The 16,684-nt window shown below is 39.6% G+C and overlaps 1 protein-coding gene across 5 annotated transcripts in view; it reads left to right on the top strand.

The window, feature by feature from the left end:
- Positions 1-16,684, top strand: part of CRIM1 (cysteine rich transmembrane BMP regulator 1) — a 197,357-nt gene that overhangs the window by 146,128 nt on the left and 34,545 nt on the right. For all 5 annotated transcript variants that reach the window (XM_015112097.3, XM_077959728.1, XM_015112099.3 and 2 more), the window contains 4 exons: positions 128-256; positions 10,528-10,684; positions 12,848-12,969; positions 14,121-14,330. In XM_015112097.3, the coding sequence (XP_014967583.3) occupies positions 128-256; positions 10,528-10,684; positions 12,848-12,969; positions 14,121-14,330 (618 nt within the window). The remainder of the gene's footprint in view (positions 1-127; positions 257-10,527; positions 10,685-12,847; positions 12,970-14,120; positions 14,331-16,684) is intronic.

The raw sequence follows: 16,684 nt of genomic DNA, 5'->3' as shown, positions 1-16,684 counted from the left end.
TTTAGGATTTGATGACAATTGTTGATTCGATTTTTTTAACATTATGGTGTGGAATTTCAAAAATTGAATAGCATCTAAAAGATAACCATATGTTTCATTGATTATTTTTTTCTCTATTTATTATTAGAACCAACCATCATCACAGTTGATCCACCTGCTTGTGGGGAATTATCAAACTGCACTCTGACAGGGAAGGACTGCATTAATGGTTTCAAACGCGATCACAATGGTTGTCGGACCTGTCAGTGCATAAACAGTGAGTAGACAGAAGACTGTATGTTTTTTCTGAGGCCTAATATGATATTGTCAAAGCAGACTGTGTAATTGAATATCTTTTTCACTCTTGTTCAGACATTCCCTTGACAACCTGAAAAAAGGGGGAAAAAAGTTTTTAACACAAACAAATACATAATCATTTGGGAGAAAGGAGCTGCTTCTTTTTTGTGGTTTTTGTCTCTGTTTCCTTGATGTCCAGTTGCATTAGGAGTGCCACCTGGAATGACTTTGGAGTGCATCCTTCCAGCCACCCAGAAGGCTCTCCCTTTAGTATACTCGCCAGGTCATCCAGTGACAAGGAGGTCACCCACACAGTGTCACATTCCACATATGACAGCCATAATCCTTAGACTCTGCTTCACTTTGTTGACCCCAGCTCTGGCTCCATGTAGATTCCAATCAAGTGTCTAGGCCCTGCCCTTTAGAGTACAGAAGAGTATATTGCATTTCTTCCAGAAAAAAATAAAATAATACATACACACACACCCCATATATGTTAAAACCATTTTGAATTCCCCTAATTCTTCTGCCAGGATAAACATCCTCATTCCCCTTGACCATTCCTCGGGTGACAGTTTCTAGAACTTTCTTGATCTTTTCCATCTTTTGACACACAATATGTCATTGTCTTTACATAAAACGTGGCCCACAATCAAGATACTCCAGAATAGGCAGGCAGGGTGGCTCACGCCTATAATTTCAGCACTTTGGGAGGCTAAGGCAGGCAGATCACTGGAGCTCAGGAGTTCAAGACCAGGCTGAACGACATGGCGAGATCCCTGTCTCTACCAAAAATACAAAAAAAAAAGCTAGGCATGGTGGTGTGCACCAGTGGTCCCAGCTACTCAGGAGGTTGAGATGGGAGGATCACTTGAGCCTGGTGGGACAAAGGTCACAGTAAGCTGAGAGCGCATTACTGTACTCCAGCCTGGATGACAGCACAAGACACTGTCTCAAAAATAAAAAGGTATTCCAAAATTTGGTCTACTGAGTACAGTGCTACTTGTGTGGCCTAAGTTTGCATTAGCTCCTTGAATTGCACTTCGTTGGCTGATATTGAAGTTATAAGTAGCTAAAAACACTAGGAACTTTTTTACATCACCTGCTGTTAGGTGGTTCTTATCTGTTGTATAATAGAACGTTTGATTTTTTTTTTAGTGATAATATATACCCAGCCAAATATAACAATAAATTATCCTAATCGCTTTAAACCATTTTCTGACTACTTGGGATATTTTTGAATCTTGACAATGTGATCTTATGCTTTATGCCTCCCAGCTTATATTAAATAAGCACAGCTTACATGTCCTTATCTAAATCACTGAATTAAAATAAACTGTACAGAACCAAGGACAAAGACCTGCAGAATGATGGTGAACATAGCTGATCACTCCTTGAGTAGAGTTATTTAGCTGACAACATATATCTCCACAAGAAATCTTGAAAAACACTTGGCCCGTATCTTGTCTGAAGTCAAAATATATTACAAAATACATCAGAGCATTCCTTTGCTGGAAACTCTATTTTTAAAATGAGCTGAAGTTATAGGGGCCTGGCTTGTTTTGCCAGAATCTGTACTGGCTCCTGGTAGTCAGTGCTTTATTCCCCTTAAATGTCACAAATCATATATTTAACAATTATTTCTGAAGAATTTTCAGTTGTGAGTGTCAAGTTGTGTAGTTTTTAGAATATTTTGTCCCTTTTGAATTGACATTTGGCCTATTTTCTTAAATCTCTTTCCATTCTCTTCGATCTCTCTCAAACATAATAGTGGTTCTGTAATAAGCAGGCTTTGGTCCTGTGGGTATAATTACCATGGCTCAGAGGCTTGGACTCAATATAGACACATGCTCACTTTCTGATTTATCAATTATCTCAGGCTTTAACATACCACTTAACCTTAATCATTTGTCACTTTTATGAAAATATTTTTTGAAGAAGATACAAAATAGGTGTTAAGCCATTCTACTTCCTCAGTTTACATGTGACCATCATACTATCTGCAGTGGCATTAGTGCTAAAACTGAGTTTATAAAACGCTTGTTGGCCAGGCATGGTGGCTCACGCCTGTAATCCCAGCACTTTGGGAGGCTAAGGTGGATGGACTGCTTGATCTCAGGAGTTTGAAACCAGCCTGGGCAACATGGCAAAACCCCATCTCTACAACAACAACAACAACAACAAAAAAATACAAAAGCTAGCCAGGCATGATAGCGAGGGCCTGTAGTTCCAGCTACTCAAGAGTCTAAGGTGGGGAGATCTCTTAAGCTTGGGAAGTGGAGGCTGCAGCTAGCCGTGATTGTGCCACTGCACTCCAGCCTGAGTGACAGAGCAAGACCCTGTTTCAAAAAACAACAACAACAAAAACTCTTGTTAAGCTTGTAGTTACTGCCATCTTTAAATTTCCTATAAGGCTCTATCCATTTCGGGGTGTCCTGACTTCCTACACTTAATTCTCTTTAGGGAAGGGTCAGTCCCTGTTGCCTTTTATACCTCCCTTTAGAAAGCCAAGGTCACGGAGTTGCCTTGGCAGCCCAGGTTTTCTCAAATGGCCAACCTTGTTTTTTCAACAAGATAATTAGTAATTGTCATGAAGTGTTTATGTTTTAATCCTTCTAATGCCTCTTACAAAATTAAGAAAGCTATGTCTTTCTTAACATGGGATCATATATATTCATTTTTTCTGAGTTTTTAAAAAGTCTAAAAATACAGATTTCATTGTGTCCAGTCACCTCACCTACACTTGCACCTGGGTTTTGCTATTGTGAAATCTTGGCCACCTGGTCATGCTTATCTAAGACTTCGGTCACTTCACACGGAATCTTTCATCATTAAGTTAAAAGAAGCAGTTTCCCTCAACTGCCTTTGAGGGAAGTCAAAATATGTCCCTTGGCAAATAGTCACTGGCAAATAGTCATTTGGCAAGTTGAGACTATAAGGAAGATGCATATTTACCCTATCTTTAGGTTAGTGTTTTATTTGGCATTTTAAAAGGAACATTAGCTTGTGCTACCTGAGTGCACCTCCATTTCATTCACACTTAGGAAGAAATTACGTACAGGAGGAGACTGTTGCATTTTGTATCAATAAATTTATTATTTGCAAATTTTACCCATTTGTAGAGATAGCTGGTCTTTCTTCCTTCCCTTCTTTCTTCACCTAATATAAACAGAGCACCTGCCACATTCTAGGTAGCATACTAGGTATTAAGGCCACAAAGATGACTAAAAATGCAAGACCTTCCCTAAGGAAAAAGTCTCCTGTAGCATAAACACTCATGAAATATCACTACTTTAAGCCAAAGTCTATAACTTACAAATCTCAATTATTTTAATAGGAAGCTTTGGTCCTTCAGCAGAACCCAGGCTTATGTTCACACCAGAGTAGAGTAAGAACTGCCCGTCTCCCAGGGCCCTCCTTGGTGCTCAGCAGATACTGACTGAGTGAATAAAAGAAACCTTCAGGATCAGAGATGCCTGTGGGTATCATTCTTGCCTGAGGTCTCCCTTTGAGGTCTTGCTATTCTAATAATATATCCATCTCATTTTGGATTCTTCTTGACATGAGTTAGTCTTGTCATCTCGCTCACTGCCCCACCGTATACCTAAAGGCTTACTTCAACACTAATTGGAATTTTTCAGTTTGTCCTGTACAGAAGTCTAGACATACAGCATTCTGCTGTCACCTCCCCCATTCCTATTAGCAATCCAAGTTATTGGGCAACTTTGGAAGCCACACCTTTGGGATGTGAGTCAAATCAAACCAAATTTCCTGGTCCTGGGTTTTGTCAGATTCTTATGATCGTATGCAACTCTCCTCTCAGGCTCTGCACAGCAGCTTTTGTGTTGCACAGAAGCTGAAAGTGTGACTGGAGTCAGACTGCCTGGGTTTGAATCTTGGGTCCACCACAAATTATGCTGACTTGCACATGGGTAATAAAGGCAAGTTGCTTTACTTCTTTGAGACTCTGTGTCCACATATGTGAAGGGCAAATAATAGTACCAAACTAATGGCTCATTTCGAGAACTAAATAAATGAATGAATACAAAGCTAAGTCTTTGACTGGCATATGGCTGTTGTTTCCCCCGGCACTGTAACTATTTTATAGCATCTTTTTCTGAGTCAGCCCAAGCTAGCTGACATGGAAAGCCCCAGCGTCCCCGCCCCACTTTGTTCCCTCCCCATCACCCTGCCTCCAGTTCTTCCTGCCCTCTAAGGACACTCGTGATCCTTCCAACTGAGCCTCACAAGTAACTGGGACTATAGGCACTGCCACCACACCCAGCTCATTTTTTTTGTATTTTTTTGTAGAAACAAGGTTTTGCCATGTTGTCCAGGCAGGTCATGAACTCCTGGCCTCAAGCAGTCTGCCCGCCTCGGTCTCTTAAAGTGCTGAGATTACAGGTGTGAGCCACCACACCTGGGCCTTCAAGATTTCTTAAAACAAGGCCAGCACCCCACAAATATTTCTGCTGTCTTCATTGATTTGTTGTTAGTTCATTCATTCATTATTTTATTCATCTAGCATTTGTTGATTGCCTACTATAGGCTAAGCTCTGTAGGGATACAAAGAAGATTAAAAATAGTCCTTACCCTTGACTTACATTGGTAATTTGTTGGTAATATTAGTCATATGTTAATATGTTGTAAAGAGATACAACATAATCTAGCCTGTTGTAGACAGTCACATTAGGATTGAAATCAAAACCCTGTAGAAACATGTCCTTCAAAAGTATGTGACAAGTATATGACACAGAATTCTTTCATTCAAACATATTGTAGTTTACTGTTTTAATCTGTAACAAATAACATTCTTGTAACACTAAGAAAAGTAGTATACATCCAGGACATACAGAAAGTTTACATTATCCCTGACTCAGTTCCTCAAAAACATGGTTAGAATAAAAAATGTTTTTAAAAGTACGATAGCAACAAAAGTTTAAAACTAAAATTATTTTTAAATGATATAAAGCTAAAAAATTAAATAAAAAATAAATAAATAAATAAATAAAATAAATAAAATGGTATAAAGCCACTAGTAACCTAACACTTTATTGATACAAGCTTTTAACAACATTGCTCTTTAACCAGTGTCTGTTGCTAATAGACATAATATACCCGCTTAGTACATGAACTCTGTATGAAAGGCATCTGTATGAATTAAGTACCATCAATCTTTTGGCATCTTAGTGTACACATCTTTAAATCAAGTGGACTTGATCAGATTATTTGTAACTTCTCTTCCAGTTTTAACATTCTTTAATTTTAGATGTTAATAATGCTTTTTCTAGAAACTGATGCAGGCATGTAGAATTTTGCATCAGTCAGCAGAGAGGAAAGAGCCTTCATATTTTTCATGAAATATGTATCTGAATCAAACATCACAAGAAGGTTGCAGCATTGAATATAGGGAGGCAGGCTCCTTGTTTTATTTCACTGTAATTCTAAACTAACACCTATCAGGGTCAAAATTGGGACCACCATTTGTAATGTTGCATTTCTGTATTTAATAGTCTTGGGAACTTCATGGCCATCTTGAACTGATAATAGGTTTGTAGGAATTGCCAGTATCTAAGAGTTTAAAATACAGTAAGTCCTCACTTAACATCCTCTGTAGATTCTTGGAAACTATGACTTTTGTGAATTGACATGTAACAAAACCAGTTTTACCAGAGGCTAATTGATATAAACAAGAGTTAAGTTCCTACCTTATATTTCTGGTCACGAAAACATCACCAAACTTCTAAATAAAGACCTAAAACATTTCTAATAGTAAAAGTTAAAGTAAGTATGAGTTATATATACATTTAAGAAAGATTAACCAAAAACAAGTACAATGGTGATTCCCCATTTTTATTGAATCAGTGAGTGATAGTAGTTGTAGTGGTGCTGTGTTAAATCAACGAATAAATGTTTGCAAAGCAAACATTGTAAGGAGCACCTCCTTCTGCCATGCAGTTCAAACACGTACAATACCCACTGTGGCAGGCTCACTGAACCCTTTTGTCCTGCATTGTTTATTGTACGTTTGTGTGATTATCGCCTGCTTTAACGCATTTTTATTTTGTAAGAATTTGTATTTATTCACTCATTTATTTTCCAAAATGTTTATTCCAGGCCAGGGTTGAGGTTAGCTAGAGTCCATCCCAGCAGCTCTGCAAGCTGCAAGGTGGGAATCGACCCTGGACAGGACACCATCCCATTGCAGGGTACACTGACACACACACACACACACACACACACACACTCTCTCTCTCTCTCTCTCTCTCTCTCACTCTTTCTCTCTCACATACTCTCTCTCTCACATACTCTCTTTCTCTCTCTCTCACACACACACACACACTCTCACATTCTCTCTCTCACATACGCTCTCTCTCACACACACACTCTCTCACATACTCTCTCACACACACACACACACAGTCTCCCTCTCTCTCTCTCTCTCTCTCACATACACACACACACACTCTCACATACTCTCTCTCTCTCACACATACACACACACACATACACATTCAGATTAGGACCATGTAGACACTCCAGTTCACCTAATATGCTCATATGCTTATCCCACACAGCGTGGAGAGAACATGCAGTCTCCACACAGAGAGTGGCCCCAACCGAGAACTGATTTTTATTCCCCTTGTTAAAGTTATGACCCAATGACATTGAACAAAACCACTGCTGTTTGAGGACCTGCTGTACTACAGCGAAGAGATGCAGAAGTATGCAGCGCTCCTCTAGGGGACACCATCCACAGTGTGTTTTCCATGGAGGTTACATTGTGTTTATATATAATAAAGAATGAATGGCGCCCCCCACAGCTGCATCACGTGTTGAGCATAGGAGCAAACATTTCTTTTTTTCCAGAATGAACAGAGTGTTTACTACATAGTTGCTATCGACCAGCACTGGTGTACAGGCCCTGTACTTTGCCATTATTCATCACTTTCTCTTCAATAGTAACTTCTCCCCATGGATTAGAAAGCAGTTTTAGATCACAGTAAAGTCATAATGCTGAAAAATTATGAACATAAAGCCACCTTTTTCTCCATGGTTGCCTCAAGTGATGTACTGAAGCTTTACAAATAAACCCCTACCCTTCTATGAATACTGTTTTTCTAATCTCTGTTCTACTCTTTATTTATGGTTTTTATTGTTTTTCTTTTTGTTTTTTTTAAGACACAGGTTCTTGCTCTGTCACCCAGGCTGGTGTGCAGTTGTGCAGTCATAGCTGTCACTGCAGCCTCAACCTCCTGGGCTCAAGTAGTCCTCTTGCCTCGGCCTCCCAAGTAGCTGGGATTACATTCACTCACCACACACCCAGCTAATTTTTTATTTTTTAGCAGAGGCAGGGTCTCACTATGTTGCACAGGCTGGTCTCAAACTCCTGGCCTCAAGCAGTTCTCCCACCTCGGCTTCCCAAAGTGCTGGGATTACAGGTTCAAGCCAGCTGCAGTCAGTCTGCTCTGTATTTAAAAGTTTGCCATGATACATTTCTCTTAAGAAAACTTCATAATTGACATATGTGGATTTAAGACTACCTTCCAGTCTTTAATGTTGTCTATTTCTGAACTAGAAGATGGTATTTTGAGATGTTTTGGCAAGTGCCAGTATTTCAGGAAAATTTCAGTGTTATCAGAGTAAGTTATTTTCATGCTGTCATTTCTCTGATAATATGGCAGTCTTCATGACAGTGGAGGAGTAGGTAACAAGAACATTGATGCATTTATTTAGCAAATGTTGTGGAATACCCACTCTGTACTAAATACCACTGTAGTAGTCCCTATACAGTGTGCCTAAAGATACCAGGGCCTGGGCCTAGAGCTCCCTCTGTTGGGAAGCTGCATGTAGATGGGCCAGAGCATAGCATGCAGGGGAATGTTCCCAGTTCAGGGCAGCACTAGGGCATCCCACTGTAGGAGGCATAGCCAGTCTCCTTCTAATGAATGTCCTGTATTTTTATTTAAATGCACCAGCCTTTCTTTGAAATTCCCTTCCATTGCAAAGCAGAGGTAGATTACAGACTAGTTTTTATCACGTTGTTTAAACTTAAATGGAGACACAGCAGTTTTCTTTAAAGGTGAAGCACATTCTAGATCAAGGTCTATGGAAAAACTCCTTTTATTGCAGGACCGGAAAAATAAAGGCACCAAGGTGCTCAGGCTCCAAAATTTCAAGGAATTTAATCCCAAGTGATATTGACTGACTCTGGGAAGTTTTCAGGGTGTTTTTAATTCATCTGTTTCCCAACATAATCCATTTGTGGTCATAACCTAAAAGTTCTTGTGACAGAAAAATGGGTTCACAATTTAGATCTCTGTGTTAGAGAAACATGGCTAATAAAGTCTTCTTTTTTCACCATTCCCTTAATAATGGGGAATGAAAAATTATGACCTTTCGAGTCATATAATTACAAATTTCTAAATGAACCATTTAGAAGTTCTCTTCTAAGGATGCAAATTAGTAATCAGTTGCTTTGCAGTGTAATACAGGCCCATGAGGTTATATTTATATGTGTAATAAAAGGTTTATGATAATGATAGAGTAGAAAATTATACCATAAATCACATTTTCCTTCTTAAAAGATAGCAAATTAAATATGCAAATATTGCCAACTAAGATTCACAAAAGACGCTATCTTGAAATATTTATGTAAAACACGGACCCATTTCACCTATTCATTGTAGTTAAGGTTTAATTTTAGATTATAAGTGTGTTTTGAGGGGACAGATGCATTCTGTTTTTCCCAGTGACTTATGTGTTATTACAGTATTCATGCTTAAAGGATGTCCAGATAAAATAAAAATGTGTTCATTATTCCAATAATAGACTCCGCTTCCCATTTCACCAGTCCATGTAGAACAATACTCAAATATTGCCATACTTTGGCCATCACCATATTAACTTCCCTTCTTTAAATTTGATTGTCTTTCAAATTCTACATTTAATTCACACAGATCTCAGCTTGCTTAATTTATATAATAAAGCATGCTTTTTTTTTAACCTTAAACATTTCTATTTCCCTTTTCTCTGGTAAGCCTTATATAACCTTTTAAAAATCATTTTGGAAGACTTCTATTAGGCTAATAACTTCAGTAATGTTGCTAGTCACCATTGCTACTTTCGTTTTTTGTTCTTCTAAAATAGTGTAACTGACTAGCAGAGGACAGTTAAACATCACTCCAGGTTCTGCTAACAGGGGATACTTTGAACACTTCAAATAGTGGTTACTTAAACATTAATATGAGTATTTTTTTCAACACACACATTTCGTTAACTAAAAAGCCTATTATGTAAGTATATCCAAATACATGGGTATTTGTCAGCCCATAGAGAAAAAACACTGAATATTTTAATTACTAGCATGTTGTAAGAGATGTACTTTTTTAAAGGAGTAGTAAGAAATCCCTTATGCTGCATACAATATGCAGTGTTATATGATATATATCTAACACCCATAAAGGTAATTATCATGTGAATATTTTAAAACAGGCGTTATGGGATGGGCGCAGTGACTCACACGTGTAATCCCAACACTTCGGGAACCTGAGACAGGCAGATCACTTGAGGTCAGGAGTTCAAGATGAGCCTGGCAACATTTAGCAGAGACGGCGAAACCCCATCTCTACTAAAAATACAAAAATCAGTTGGGCGTGGTGGCGCATGCCTGTAATCCCAGATACTCGGGAGGCTGAGGTGGGAGAATCACTTAAACCCAGAAGACAGAAGTTGCAGTGAGCCAAGATCATGCCACTGTACTCCAGTCTGAGTGACAGAGCGAGAGATTCTGTCTCAAAAAAAAGAAAAAAGGACATGCATTATTATGGACATGCAACAGAAATAAAACATATAATGAAAATTGGACTGTAAATTTATAATTCCCATATAACATAAATGGTCATCAGTGGTTTAAAGTGATTTATAAAGTTCATGGAAAAATTATCTGAGTCATTAATTGTAATAGTTATCAGCCTGTTCTTCACTCAGAGCCTACCAGATTTGGGTACACTTTAGAAATCTGTGCATTTCAAAGTTGGACTTTATTTTGTTTATTACCACCAAAGCATGGAGTCATGTGATAACCATGAAATAGCACAGTCAGTGCTTTTTAATGATAACCAGGGCCATGGTAGAGCTGAGAAATTGGAATCTGTGCAAGAGTGGAGGATTCGGGGAGGGTATTTTAGCATCGAAGTGTTCTGCTCTGTTCGTCTTTGGAAGAAACCTGCCGTCTCTGTGTCTTCACAGGCGAGGAACTGTGCTCAGAACGTAAACAAGGCTGCACCTTGGACTGTCCCTTCGGTTTCCTAACTGATGCCCAAAACTGTGAGATCTGTGAGTGCCGCCCAAGGCCCAAGAAGTGCAGACCCATAATCTGTGACAAGTATTGTCCACTTGGATTGCTGTATGTATTTCTTAATTCAGAAAAGCTATTATGAAGTGCAACTTGGCGAAATGTTTCTACGCATTTTGTTTTATATGTTGTTTGTGAATTAATCTATGATGTATTGAGCCCAGAATGTCTATACTTGTTAGGTGATTCAGAAAGCGCGGAAAAGGTTGTATCTCCAAAGAAAAGAATCAGATTTAACTCTTATTTTTTATGGAGGTGGGCCAGACACACGCTTTGTGCCTGTTGTGTGAGACTTTCCCATAGGAGAGTCCTTTAGACACTGCTGGCGAGATTAGGAGATGGAATTGTGAGGGCCCAGTGTTGGAAATGCTACAGCCCTTCACACCTGTCCCAGGGTCTGTCTGTGATCATTTATTTAACATATACTCTAAGATCAATTGAAGACCGACCCCCACTCACTTGAAATATAATGCATCCTTACCTGCCATGCCTAGGTGTCTCACCTGGGAACTAGTCAGCATTTCATATTTTTTTCTTTATCTAGTGTTAGATTTTATGAATTTTCTTAGAGATAAGGGTCATGACTTTTGTTATTTTAATACACCTTATTGAGTCAAACTCCATGAGAATCTAGATTATTCCGGTGGGGGAGGGCAGAAATAGACACTTCATATTTGTTTCTTTAGTGTTTGTATAAGCACCTGTATTTGCCTTTATATCAAGTTGATACCTTTAGAAAAATCACCTTAATTTATATTTTTTCCTTTGCTGTCTTTCATTTCAATCTGTCTTTCCAACTTGGTATATTTATGTGAGTGTATGTGAGTGCTAGAAATTCTTTTTTTTTTTTTTTTTTTTTTTTTTTTTTTAAGGCAGGGTATTGCTCTGTCACCTAGGCCATAGTGCAGTGGCACAAGCATGGCTCACTGCAGCCTCAACCTCCCAGGCTGTCAGTCCTCCCAGCTCAGCCTCAGCCTCCCAAGTAGCTGGGACTAGAGGCAAGTGCCACCATGCCCAGCTAATTTTTGTATTTTTTGGTGAGATGGGGTTTCACCATATTTCCCAGGCTGATCTGGAACTCCTGGCTCAAGCAATCAGCCTGCCTCGGCCTTCCAAAGTGCTGGATTACAGGCATGAGCCACTGTGCCCAGCCTAGTACTAGTAATTATAAGGGACTTAGACCCATCATCTCTTCTCATCTTCTGTCAGTCATCCTTTTCATTCTTCCTTTAAAAATTCTAGTTTAGGGAGAGGTCTTCTTTCTAATTTTCATTGGATAATTAAATTGGAAACATTGTTCCTTAAAATTCCCCAGATAAAATAATGAATCATCATCATTCTTAATCCTAAAATATGAATATGATGCCAATAAGAGTATTATTTTTTAACCTAACTGCTCATGTAAAATGAAGTAGTATTACCACAATAGTAGCTGCAACCACTTGCTACAGTATCATGACAGTTCAGAATCAAGGCTTTGTTCAAATCCAACCGTCATCTTGGAGAAAAGTCTCTTAGATGATTGTGAATTTCACTTTGTATTCCTGCCGGCACATTCAGGGAGGACCCAGTTGGACACCTTGGACAACTGAATATTATACTGACTAGAACACATGTTTTAAGGACACATACCAAAAGAGAATTCCTGGCCAGACACCACATGGGAGTGTCAAGATGAAGGCAGCAGTTGGTGCCCCTTTTATGTAACCTTCTGACTAAAGAATTACTTTATGCATGCAGTAGATACTTCCAGAAAGGAGGGAGGGAGAGATAGATGGATGGATGGATCAGTAGGTGGGTGGGGGGGGTGGGTGGATGCGTGGATGGATGGATGGATGGATGGATGGAGAAACAAATGAATAAACAGATAAACCAACAAAATCTCCTTCACTTTCCTATTCATGGAGTTTCACATTCATCTTTTTACTGTGGTGTACCACTCTCCCTAATTAAATCAACAGTCATGTCATTGGGATTCTGAGAGCCACGTCCTAGAAGCGCACAAGTGCTTGGGCAACTCTCAGCCTTGGTCATGAGTGAGTGGTGGTCATGGCCACAGGGTGCTAATTACCCATACCCCAGGAGTCTTTGAGAGCAAAAGTCAAGTCATTCTGTTTAATAGCAATATCACTTTATTGACCCTTGGTCTGAGTGCTTGGGCATCATTTGAGACATTTTGATTTTCTGACCTCTGACAAAATTTTAATTACCCAGGAAGAATAAGCACGGCTGTGACATCTGCCGTTGTAAGAAATGTCCAGAGCTGTCATGCAGTAAGATCTGCCCCTTGGGTTTCCAGCAGGACAGTCACGGCTGTCTTATCTGCAAGTGCAGAGGTAAGTGTATACACATGGCCCTTCCCCCTCAAAGCAGCCAGGGGCACCGAAACAAAGAACAGAAGGACACCCTGTAAATGAAATGGTTTCGGTGATTGCTGCCTATTCTGACACAAATGTCAGTCTCTGTGGGACTGTCCCACAGGACTCCATTTTCCTTTCATTTTTATGAAGTAAAAGCTTAGACTAGAATGTAAAGTAAGCGTATGATGGACAAGCACATTGACTAAATTAATCACTTCCTGGCTCTTTTTACTCGTATCAGGAACTTTAGCGTAAAGCACAATTATCTCAACCTCTATAGAGCCTCTCTCTGTTCAGGAGTACGATCCATAAAATTGCAACAGTAAATATCCCCATTTCAAAGTTCTAGAGGGTGAGTATAGCTCAAAAGTTAGCTTCTGTATTTCCAGATAACAGTTTTCCATGAGAATTTAGCCTTTGGCTGAATAAGCACATGCCAGCCCACAGCTGTGAATAAGCACAGAGCCCAGGTATCCCTGCTGCTTGAGGCTTCTCCAGGGAGATTCCTGAAGCCACTGAGCATGCGCCCTGACCGCTGTTTCTGCCCTTACCCCAGCTCCACCCCTGCTGCCTGTCCCTGTATGTTATAGTTGTCAGCATGATCCACAGATTAAACTATAAAAGATTCCTAAACTTTGTTTTACGATTTTTCAAAACTGGACAGTACCCACCTTAATGGTGTTTCTAAGGGGTTGGAGTAAACAAAAATCTAGTCACTGTTTTAATTGTTCTGCTGAACAAACTCTGTTATTTGCAAGGGGCCCAGGATGTCCTCATTGGTTGAAGCTTCTAGAATGATTATTCTGAATACATTCAACATATGTGTAACATTTGTTATAAAATCAGTGCTTGTTTGTTGTATAAAATAAGAGAAAGTAAAGTAGAAGAAATAAAAAATCAGCGATCATCCTACCAATTGGAGAGAAACTATTTGCAGGTTTTTTCCTCTTTTTTCAAAATTGAGAGCATATTGACTTAAATTCTTTTCATGAACATGTCTCATATCACAAACTATCCTGTGTAGACATAATTGTTGGTGGCCAGGGTCCAGTCCATGTACAGACTCCGCAGGCTGTTTCTCCTGTGCAATAGCCACTTCTTTACCAGGCTGCCTTCTGTCTGTCCAGAGGTCTCTGCTTCAGCTGGGCCACCCATCCTGTCAGGCACTTGTCTCACCGTGGATGGTCATCATCATAAAAATGAGGAGAGCTGGCATGATGGGTGCCGGGAATGCTACTGTCTCAATGGACGGGAAATGTGTGCCCTGATCACCTGCCCGGTGCCTGCCTGTGGCAACCCCACCATTCACCCTGGACAGTGCTGCCCATCATGTGCAGGTAAAAGCTGGCTGCCATCTGTGTGCTCCATAAGCAAATGACTTCTGCCTTGCAGGGGCCTAGACACATTTGTAACTCTGGGGAGGTTGGAGGGGACGACCCCTGGAACACTTTTCAGCACTGCGTTGTTTTTGTCAACAACCACCACAGAATGGTCTGGGCACTATCAGTGAAGAACCAAAGACCAGAGAAAATTCTAACATTCTAGAAACAAGTCTCCTTTTTGAATGATTGACTCGGTTATATAAGGTCTTCGGATTACATTTTTGTAAAGGTTTGTGGGCTGATGTACTTACATTCCAGCTTTCCATTTTATTGATAGCATATTAAGTCTGAATGTCCTCATTAATTTGAGGGGATTGGTGCTAGTTTTATCCCATAAAACCTTATCACATATAAAGTAATGTTTGAGAGGGAGAAACTTATTGAAGTCTGTGGCTATTGTTCTTTTATAAATTAGTGGACATGTGGCACTCTTGCCAAATGAAAAGATTTAGAGTTAACACACATCCAAAACCCTTAAAATCATAATCACGGTAATCAAGATAAGTTACTGGAAAGCCAGAACAGATTTGTAATTCAGGGGGGTCTGAATTATGATTGTCAATAACAGTAATTATAACCATAAACCTCATCTAGTACCTTTTATCCAAAGAGCTCAACACAGTCTTATGTCTATTATTTCCCTCTCTGTGCAGGCCACTTTGAGTTAGGGAAAACCACACTGAGGCCGTTTCTCATTTGGAAAACAGACACAGAAAGATGGACTCTCTTACCCAGAGTAAAATAGTATGTCTGCCGAAAGGCCTGGGAAAAATGAAGTCTCTCAAATCTTGTATCAGATTTCTTTCGAAGTTAAGTCTACTGTCAGATTTTGGAGTATGATTGTTTTTCCTCTGGTCAGTCCTGGTCCTGCATCTCCCTGTGCATGAGTCCACCTGTGCAAAAGGTGTAGCTGGGAACCTGAGGCCTGGTCCTTTTGCAACAAGACTAGCCTGGGAGGGAAGTTGACCTTGTTCGCATAATGGTCGGGGAGTCAGGGAGAGGGACACTTAAGTCCCTTTCAGCTCTGAGATTCTGCACAGCTCAATAGCTACAGTATCAGAGTGACAGGCAGCTCCCATACCTTGTAGAAAACCAGATTACAATGCAGAAGAGATGACTCTCTTTATTTTGTTTTGCTTCCCTGTAGTTCAGTTAGAGGTATTCCATATCAGAACTCTTTCCTTTTTTCCCGTATTTTGCTAGTTAAATGTGAAAAACTTCTAGAGTCCCCTGCATAAGAAGGTAAATGAGGACTTTAATATGATAGAACTTTGTATTGACTCTTTGGGGAGGGAAAAGTCATGTGTTTGCATGGAGACCCCTGCTTTAATTATAGATGTGAATGCATAGAGGAGGGATTTGTACCTGGGTCTTCGCTAAACGTCCTCAATGAAGAATTCTAACAGCTAGACTGGTAGAAATGCAAAGACATTAAGAATAGATAATTGACCTAAGAGCTGAAAATGAGTAGAACCAGAAAGATCTTTCTCTATTACAGTGTCGTGGAAAGTTCTTACGTAAGCACACGTGAAGTTGTTGTTAATACCTTATTGTGGGTGTGTCAACATCTGGATATACGTGTATGAAAACACATTTATGTATATGGATGTGTAGAGGTAAATTTTTTTCACAAACCTTTTGCATGTTGCCATATAAGGCTCCTTCTGAGTAGAGACTCCAGAGCTGTTGCATTCACGGACTCCTACTTTAAAGAATATTTTTCTCCCCTCTTCATTCCAAGATCAGCTGTTTTTCTCCTTGGGATACAGGAGCATCTCCTGAACTCTTCTAATGAATATTTACTAAATGATATCGTCTCTGAGATTTTCTGTCTTCCATACTCTCTACCTTTGAGTTTATCTTTTGTCTCCATGTCCCTGGCCCCTCTTGTGTTTTGCCTTGAGGCACATCGTGTGGCAAAAAGGTGAGCAAGAAAGCATACCTACAAACACACACATCAGATTTCCTCTGACCACTTCCGTACATGTCAGCATTTAACAAGGCAGTAATTGTCAGTCCTCTCTAAGCCCTTTTTGAAAGCAGTAAGGGAGGCTTTTGCTATATTCATGTGTTGATACTCTTTGGGACTTTTGTTTCTCTGTAAACCACAAATGCACATTTACCATATTGTTCAGCACAGTTTTCACTGTAATCATCTTCCTCTCTGTTGTTCTTATACTGGAAAGTTGGTTACAGTTGCTTGTGAATGTAAGCATGGATTGATGAATATCAGTTTTCTGTGATAGTCCCTGGGTCTAAGTTCCAGCCTTTTTAGTAATTCCCTTGAGACGAAGCTGTATTAGAAGTTT

Source organism: Macaca mulatta, chromosome 13, assembly GCF_049350105.2.
Source record: "Macaca mulatta isolate MMU2019108-1 chromosome 13, T2T-MMU8v2.0, whole genome shotgun sequence".
NCBI classification, from domain to species: domain Eukaryota; kingdom Metazoa; phylum Chordata; class Mammalia; order Primates; family Cercopithecidae; genus Macaca; species Macaca mulatta.
Note: the sequence above shows the minus strand (reverse complement) of the source record. Positions and strands in the feature narration are given on the sequence as shown.